Source organism: Phaseolus vulgaris, chromosome 3, assembly GCF_000499845.2.
Source record: "Phaseolus vulgaris cultivar G19833 chromosome 3, P. vulgaris v2.0, whole genome shotgun sequence".
Taxonomy (NCBI): domain Eukaryota; kingdom Viridiplantae; phylum Streptophyta; class Magnoliopsida; order Fabales; family Fabaceae; genus Phaseolus; species Phaseolus vulgaris.
The window spans coordinates 32,807,832-32,817,617 of NC_023757.2; the positions used below are offsets into that span (position 1 = coordinate 32,807,832).

At 26.1% G+C, this 9,786-nt stretch overlaps 1 protein-coding gene across 1 annotated transcript; it reads left to right on the forward strand.

Annotated features, from left to right (window-relative positions):
* Positions 1 to 4,204: 4,204 nt before the first annotated feature.
* LOC137807181 (mediator of RNA polymerase II transcription subunit 20a-like) lies at positions 4,205 to 6,643 on the forward strand. Its single transcript, XM_068607663.1, has 5 exons — positions 4,205 to 4,368; positions 4,448 to 4,590; positions 4,764 to 4,942; positions 5,024 to 5,113; positions 6,182 to 6,643. Exons 1-5 carry the CDS (start codon positions 4,355 to 4,357, stop codon positions 6,410 to 6,412), a joined length of 657 nt encoding a protein of 218 aa, XP_068463764.1. The 5' UTR covers positions 4,205 to 4,354; the 3' UTR covers positions 6,413 to 6,643.
* Positions 6,644 to 9,786: the final 3,143 nt, after the last annotated feature.

Sequence of the window (9,786 nt, forward strand, 5' to 3'; positions counted from 1 at the left end):
AACACGGAGATACATAAAATCTCTAAAATATAAGATACGGGAACACAAATCTATATATTATATAATTAAGAATTATATAAATTGATAATAAAGATTTATGTGCACAAGTATGTTCCAGATTATTTGTTGAAGCATAAAGATGTTTTTCATTACTGGTTCACAATTATTTGTTTCTTATTTTTATAATCATAATAACAATTTATATAATAAAATTTGAATTTTTAAAAAATTTATTTATTTTTTATTTTTAAAATTATGTAAAATCGTACTATAATTGTGAGAAATCTAATAAATACTTTTTGAATTGGACACTTTACGTTATAGGTCTTATAGGTGTCATACGAGTGTGGTATCCAATAGAGACGCGGATAGATGAATACTCTTACTAATATTTTTTGAGTTTGGTTATTGAATGAAATCTCATAAAAGTACATAAATTATATTCTTTATATACAATGTCAAATTTTGATAACAAGAATGAGTACATCAATTAATATAATCATAAATGTGGAATCACATCCATTTTATACCCCTTCATTCCTTAAAATACTCATCAATAACTGAATAAAAAGTATAAATTTAAGAGGCTGGTTTCATTTCATGTTTCTACAAAAAGTCACAAAAAATATAAAAAGTAATTAAATTACTTAGAATACAAAAACTATAAAACTATTCAAATTCTTATATTAAAAACATTCTTTCAATATAAAAAAAAAAATTACACAAAAACTGGTAAAAAGTTCATGTATAAAAAATAAATAATATATCACAAAACTAATATTTTTACTGTGAAGTGAAGCAAAAGATAATCACTTTTTTTTCAGAGAAATTGAGAAAAATAAGTGAGACTAGAATCAATGCATTTTTGTTTTCCCTTCATTTCTTTATTAAAAAATAGAACAAAATAAGTGAGAAAGAAGTAGAAGCCATTTTTGTTAGAAAGAGAATGAACGGAATAGGTAAGGAGAGAGAATGTAAAAAATATTATTATTATATTTAATTTTATATTTTAATATTTATTACAATTAAATTATGTATGTTATTCTCTTAATTTGTCCCTTTAAAATTTTGTCAGTGTCCTCTATTCGTGTCTAGTTAATGCATGAATTTCTAATAAAAAAATAAGATGAGTTTGACTAATACTAACACCATGAATTTAGTTGACATTCTTAACAACAACTCATGAGTGATGTTTTATTTCATTGAAATGGTTTATTATTTTTGGAGATATGTGAGGATTAACTTTAGATGATTTGTGAGAATTGTATATATATCATCAAGTCGATGGATTTGTGAGGATTTATATATGAAAATTTTGAAAGAGAGAAGGGTGAAATGAAGAGAAATGGTGAATTTGTAAGAATTGTTTAATGTATTATTAATTTATTCTAATATTTATTATTTTTAAATAATTATATTTATTAGGATTTAAAAAAATTATAAATATTATTGGAATTTAATAAATAATATTTTAATTAACTAATGTTTTTAAGAAATAATTTATTTTCATTTTTTATAACAAAAAATGTTTATATTTAAAAAATATATACCCAATGACAATTTTCACATTATTCTAAAAATAATCTACTAACCATTAATTAATTCAATCAAATTAATCACATAAAACTAAACTTTGTACTCAAATTGACCGGTTCTTTTATTAAATCAAGCTGTTTCAATTTTATATTCAATTTCTCTTTAAATCACTACAAATCAATCATCTACTTTCAATATTCTAAACTAAAACAAAGCATCAAAGAAAAAAAATTGTAAAATAAGACGTAGAGTCTACAGAGAAAATGATTTTTTTCTTCTTTTAGATTTATCCATGTGGAATTTAATATATAATTCATTAAAAAAATCATAAAATAGAAATTAATTTTATATAAAAAAATAATTAATTATTGTAATAATTAAATTAAAAATATTTTAGAAACCAAAAAAAAATTTCTAAATTAGTTTCTAAATTTGTATTTAATTAGCTATCTAGTTTTAACTACCAATTATTTAAATTCTAAATTTGGTAACAAAAACTTTCTTGTTAGTTAGATATCAATTTAGAAACTATTTAACAATAATATAAACTAATTTATAAATCAAAAATATTTTTATCTCTAAAATAATATTTAATTTAATCACTATAATAATTAATTATTATTTTTTTCTAAAATTGATTTGTATTTCATAATTTTCTTGTAATAATTACTCACAATATACATATAATGAATTTTAATTACAGAATAGAGTAGGAATTAACCCATTATTAAAATAATTACTAATTAATGTAAAATTAAAGTTTATGCGGATACATCATTAAGATTCATCTAAATAAATATTGATTAAATAATATAAATAAGTGACCATCCAAAAATATACATTGGGAAAGAATCAAAGAAGTTGTGAGGTTTGACATCTTGAAAGAGGCATCTCCACATAAGAAGTTCTTAAAGAGATCTTGTATAATCATCCCATTCCTTGCATTAACAAAAATATTGAAGCAATTTTACTGATTAGAGAGAAAGAAATTCAATTCTTTAGACAGTTACTTTATTTTCCTGTTTATTTTCTAAATTTCTTTGATTTTTAAATTTCAATTTATTCAAGCATTTAATTTTTAATTTCGATGAGAAAAAATAGAATAATGTAAATTTAATATAATTTTGTTTTAACTAAATTTTTCTATTTTCTCAAAAAATTGGTTTTCTTTAATGTGTATGTATGTGAGATTTAAGCAAAATATACGATACTAGTTAATTTAGGTATGTAGTAACCTATTCTTTGTGAATCAGAACTTTTGAAAGTAATTTATAATTTTTCTTAGTTTTTTTTTAAGTTTGAGAAAGAAAAGTAAAAAAAAATTAAGGTAAGGAAATTTATAATTTCTTTAATTAGAGTTAGAAATTTTTTGTTTTATTATACTCGTAATATTTTATCTTAGAAGCCCATTTCAATATGAAAGGAAGGTTCACCATTATGACTACACCAACTAGCTCACATTCCTTCAAACCAAGAGAAAATAGAAGGAAAAAGAGAGCAAGAAAAAGAAACCTTCTAAAGAAATTTCAAAGAAAACCAAAAAGAGAGCCTCTTAAATATTCTTAAAAAGGTAATATAAAGGTCAACAAGAATATAAAATAAAAATATCTTACAAGTTATGTTTTTCTTAAATATAAAAATTTTGTGAGATGAACAACTTCAATATGAATAAATGTAACAACCATAACTCATTATCCTTATGAAATTGCAATCTGTGACCAAAATTTCCTTTATTCAGACACAAACTGAGTTGAATATAAAAGAAATATGAAAAAGTAATAGATATTATAAGATTATATTATATACATAACCAATTATATATATATATATATTTTATTAATTATTTATATTTTATTAATATATAGATATTCTTATATTGTAATAAAGTAAAAATTAAATAAAAATATTCAAATAATAAATAAAAATAATTTAAAATTTGGTATTTTCTAAAATAAAATAAATTTAATATTATAAACTACTTTTTATTACGATCTTATAATAGTTTTTAATTTAAAATTAAATTAAATTTTAATTTATATTTTAAAATTTATTTATATTAAATTATTTTATAAAATTATCGATATTAAATAATAGAAGATTTAGATACCCAATTTGTAACAGGACAAAATTTTAACTTGAAGCGAGTCACCTTTTTAAATATTTATTAATATTTAATCATAACTCATTTTTAACACAAAGAATCTTTAGTTATTTTATAAATATACACAACTTTTATTTATTTTATGACATCAATTAAATTGTTTATTATTTTCTAAACCTTTTTTTTTTAGTACAAACAACCTTATAGGCAGTTTTATTTGCTTAAAACGCTTCAATACATTCGAGACTGATTTTGAATGATACTTCAGGCAAGTTCTACTTTACATCTTGTCTCTCAAATTGGAAAAAAAAAAACAAGCATGGGATTTTGAATGTGTTTTTTTTATTTAGTTGATTAAAATAAAATATAAATATCTAATCTTCATCTGACACACAGATTTTAAATTTCTGAATGTGTGGATAATTTTTAATCTCAATAAAAACTCCTTTTAGGGAAGAAAAACTAATTAAAAATAGATAAAGAATAATGATTTTGTTATTAAAAACAACAGAAATGCATAATCAAGATTTAATGTTTTTAAATTAATTTGGCGAATTAACTCTTACTGAATATAAACATTGTTCAGAAATGAATAGAATCCAACACAAGTGTTGAAGGGCTTGGAAGATTGGAAGGAAGAAGAAAGGAAGAGGGTATCACTGAACACAACAGAACACAGAAAAGTTTGTCTCTTTGGGTTTGGAAGGAGAAGCTAGAATGCCCATCAGATGGTATGAGCAAAGGCAATTCCATAATTGTTTGCTAATTTTCATTTTTTTTCAAAAGTGATTTATGGATTTGTTTCTGTAGTATTTTGCATTGGCAACCCAACCAAGGAACCATGGTGAACAGCCAAATCCTGAATGAAATTTCGCAGTGCGTTGAAAGCCTTAATGGCGTCAAAGAAGGAAGATGCAAAGCCTCCCTCACATTCTACAGACCTAATTTACGAGGTTACCTCTTTGCTTTCAACTTAGCAATCTTGTTCCAGACACTTTGGAAAATTGAAATCTTGATTGTTACGAAACAGATTAATCCTTTTCCCTAGACCCAACTCCATTTTCGTTCCTTTCTGGGGTTTTACTTTTTTTCTCTGAAATCCTTTCTTTTCTTCTGATTTTCATAGACCCATCCACGGCCATTGATTTCCCTCGAGATTTTCTGGGGATTTCGATGCTAGAGCAGCCCAACAAATACTACTTCATCATTCGCGGCCACAAGCTTGTTGTGGAGGCCGATTATTCTATCTTGACTATCATGGAGAAACTCCAGTCCTACAAGTCCAAAGTGGCCCTTCATTTCGAGGTCCGTTTTTGTTTTCTCAGTGCCATGGCTTTTGTTGTTTAGTTTTTGCTCTCTTAGTATGTGTATGTGTTGGTGGTGCAGGGAGCGCTGTATAAATTGGGTGACTTTCAGGTGAGAGTGATTAAAGTTGTTCCCAATCAAGCTGAAAGTCTCAGAGGAATTATGATTGAGGTGACTAACTCTGAATTGTAGTTGGTGATCTTACATGTTTGTTACATGTTCTTTATGTGCTTATGGTATGCTGAACCAAGGTTATCAATAGTTGATTCTGGAAAATGCAGGAAAACCAGACTTTTGATATATCATGTAGAGGATAAAGTTGCGGGCATGTAGCAAAAGTTGCTTAGGTTGAAATAAATAAATAAATTATAAGTGGATAAAAAGTTGAGTTGAATGCAGATAAAAATTGGCATAAAGTTAACTCAAAAGTTCAGTTCTTCATTACACAATACTGATGGAACCATTAAAAAGAGTGGTGGAGTGAGGCAATGTGACTGAGTGGGAAAAAGTCACTTGTCCCACATCTTGGTCACGAACTGTGATGTTAGTTGCTGCTGCACGAAATTTTGAGATAGCTTACCATGTTCTTTATGTTAAGAGACTGACTACATTCTACTCTGTGATTTGAGAATTGACTGCATGAATAGTCTAGCACTCATATAATTAACTAAACTTATTATTGTATTGATGAAAAGAAATGGGATCTTATAAATTGGAAGGGATCATAATGAAATAAACCTCGTTTTCATTGTCTGTTTTGATATGTTATGGTGAAAGGAACCATTCCCATTCGTTCCCAAATTGGGAGGGAGATCAAACTAAGCAATGGAATAGGTTCCATTACTTTTCATTATATTTCATTCACGTTTTACCAACCAAACTATGGAACATGATACCTGTATATTTCCCTCTATTCCACTCTCTTCCATTAGTTCAAACATATTAAGGAGTTTAGTTTTTTTAGATAGAGAGGGAAATAAGGATAGACTTTTTAAGTTCTAATAAATATTCAAACATATGAGTACGAAATTTTTATTTAAAACAATTTAACTCTGTCAGTGTTATGACTTATTTGCATTTGATCTGGTTAGTCTTAAAGATCACTTTCCTTACAAAATTGACATTTTTACTCCCACCCCCCTGTAGAACATAGATTGTCTTTTGTGTGGAGGCTTGATTGATCTTTGCTTAGTTCTGCTTTCCTTCTAAATTTAAATATTCAATGTTCATTTTGTGCAGATTGAGTATCTCCCTATTTCGTCAGTTGAAAAATCCAAGCCAATTATGGAAGATTTCATTGATTTGTGGAAAGAAGTAGTGTCTAAAAAATCATTAGCGGGCCAGTTCATTCATACAGAACCAAATTATGCAGAATATGGACTTTCTGACAATTATACCTCTCAGCATACTGCTGTTCAGTATGCTGCTGCGTTGGCCCAACTAATTCAATCTTCACAGTTACGAAACTAGAACCTTGGAAGGCTTTCCTTTCAGGTTATAGTCATCAAAGGCAACGTATAGGTTCTGCTTCTCTAGGTACTGAGAATCAGAATGTGAATCTAATTGACAAAATCCTTTTTTTCTACTCTGTTTCCATAATTATCTTCAAAAATGGTTGGTAGAAGTACTAGATCCTGACCACAGCATATTTCAGATTCTGTTTGTAAATTATTTTCCATGAATTATTTTTTATTTGGTTCATTTGACATTGGATTCATAAGTTAGGTAAGGTATGGTGCGTCCTAGTATGTATTAGGTATTAACATCTTGCGAGTCTTCTAGAGTACCTCTCGCATCTAATCATGACATGTTGCATGGCTAAATCTGAGTTTAATAACATTCATATACATGATGATATATGCATGATGGTGATGATGTTTATACGATGTCTTATTTTACAACAGTTCATCCTTGTATGTATGCTTGGAAGTTAGAATCGTACTTCTGATCTAAACTCTAAACATTCAATTTCTAAAATCTCTCTATTTTAAACATTAAACACAAAATTAAATCAATTAAGAACATAATGTACTTGCATATATTAATCAAGAAATTACAAAAAAAAAGTTACGATTTCATTCGATCTCAATTGCTATGGAAATTAGCTACTCATTCAATGAATACAATGGAAAATAGCAGCCCAGAATATTATAGCTCTAACTAAACTAACTTCAGTTCTCCAAAATCTCCTTGCTTGCTTAGCGAATTAATGCACATTTCTCTAGAATATGTCCGTTCAATGACATTTTAATATATTTAAATGTAAATCAAATTAATAATAATACTATTATATGTGATTTTTTTCCCAACAATTGTAGTAACTTCAACAACATTATTTTGAACTAGGGAAAACCCAGACCTTACCTGTGTTCCATTTACTAAAATTTATTTGAATAATTATTAAATATTGTAATTAAAAATTACAATTTAAAAAATATACTTCCTATCACATTAAGGAAGATTACTAGAACATATTCACCAAACTCACAATGATCATAGTTTATGACAACAGATTTTGACATTGATTTTGAATTAAAGATTGAAGCAAATAGAAAAGTTACTCTCAGCGGTTATACAAACACGATTAATTTGATTGAATTCTTAAGATTCAATCGTTTCTTTTTCTAGTAGAATTGAATCGTGTTTTTTTTTCTTCTTTACGAAAGCTACATGTTCTTTTATTGTTCTTTTTTTTTCTAAAAATTTTAAAAACAAATTTTAGAAGTGGAATTTTTTTTTCTATAAATAAGTAAATACGATTCAATTATATTGAAACCGTCAATTTAATTTTTAAAAATGAAAAACTCTTATATTACATATACGATTTGTATGTAAAATCCTATTAAAAAAATGAAAGTCGTATATGAGTTGTATGATTTTTGTAGAGAAATCCTAAACCTTCATTACGCTTTTAAGTTTTGTTTTTTATTATATACAATTAAAGATAAATACGTTTTTAAAAAAATATTTTTTTAACTGAATCAGTGTTTATAATTATTTTATTATCATACATAATTAAAGAATAATGGTTGAATTTCTATAAAATAGTTTTCATTATATATAATTAAATAATGGTTGAATAAGTTTTTATAAATTATTTTATTATTATATATAATTAAAGAATGAATGAATTTTTATAAAATATCTTTTATTATATATAATTAAAAAATAAATATAATTTTTTAGTTTTTAATATATTAAAATTATTTTGATTCTTAATAAAATTAATGATGTAATACTTTAATAATAAAAAATAATATAAGTAAATTATTTTAAGAAAAATAATTAAACTAAATCTAATTCATATAATAAAAATTAAGATGGTGAAACCTAGATTCTAAATCCTAAACCTAAACGTTAAAAATATTTTAGAAACTTTAATAAAACACTAAAATGGATAACATTAACTAGAAACTCTAGCTAAAAGCTAATATAGACTATGAACTTTTATATTATATTTTCTGCTTTTTTTTATGATAATTAAAGTTTTGGATTAACATTTTCGTACAAGTAACTTAAAAGAGGTCTAATCTCTCATTAATAAGAAACTTGTCTTCCTGAGTTTGCATAAAAAAAGCAAAGCATTTCTTTAAGTTCCTTAAAGAAACAGAAAGGTTGGAATAGAATGTTAAATGTGAAAATACGTTTTAGATCATAAAAAAAAAAAAAAAATTATAAATTGTCTCATTTAACTATCTATTAATAGGTATAGTTTACCTATGAGTTTTGGTCTAGTCCCCTCATATTTTTGTTTTTTCTTTTTTTTAATAATATTTTTTCATGTGATGACAAATTATTGTTGTTACTTGAGGTATCAGCCTAGTTGAGATGTCAAGTAACATAGTGATACTTAACGTGAAAGCTTTTTATAAAAAAAAAACTCGATCATAAACTTAGTACTTGTTTACAAAAAAGGATAAGAAACAAAATATTTTGTATCTCATCCTGTACAATTAGGGCAAGAGCAATTTCAAATAAAAGAGAAATTAATATTAGTAATTGTTTTATTGGTTTAGAGACTTCAATAATATTTCCAAAGCTTCCATATCATTATGGGAATAATTTATCCCGTCAAGCAAGTACTCCAAAAAGCAAAAACCATAAATAGCTTGATCAGTCATGCTACACGAGTTCGATTTGAAATTCAAAAGTAGAGGACTAATGAAAGCTCAAATCTTGGTAGATTTTGTGATCGATTTTCCTAAACTCATAGAAATATACAATTGGTAGTCCCTTAGCGTGGATAATTCGTCAAATAAAGAAGTCAATGTGGCTGGTATAATCCTTGAGGGTATCTTCAAGGATAATATCATCCTTGAAGATAACAATAAACTCTTTTGAAGAGGTTTTTCCTCTCTATTGTTAAAATGCTTAGATGATGATCAAGCTAAATATATGCTTGTTAAACTTCACAAAGGCATATGTGGGATGCACTAAAGAGTCTGATGTATGACTTCACGAGTTTTAAGAGTAGGATACTATTGGCCAACACTTTGGAATAATGCCTACAGCTTTAATGAAAATGCTAGGAATATCAGAAGTACAACCCCCTTCAAACATTACTTTTTGAAGAGTTGTACATGGTCATCAAAACAATTGCTACCAAGGACTAAACAATCATATAAGAACACTTGTTGAGATCAAATTATCATAATAACCGTGTCTATCCGAGATCAAACAATTGCTATAAAGGACCAAACGATCATAGAAAGAACACTTGTCAAGATCATCGAAACAACAATGTATATCTGATATCAAATAATCATCGAAACAATTGCAATCAAGGACGAAACAATCATAAATATAACACACGAACTCATCACATCTAAGTTGTTAGAATTCAC

What these genes read in the sequence shown, in the direction of transcription:
- LOC137807181 (XM_068607663.1), top strand. An exon ending in CTACAGACCTAATTTACGAG is followed by an intron (nt 4,591 to 4,763) that starts GTTACCTCTTTG and finishes TGATTTTCATAG; the next exon opens with ACCCATCCACGGCCATTGAT. An exon ending in TCAGAGGAATTATGATTGAG is followed by an intron (nt 5,114 to 6,181) that starts GTGACTAACTCT and finishes CATTTTGTGCAG; the next exon opens with ATTGAGTATCTCCCTATTTC.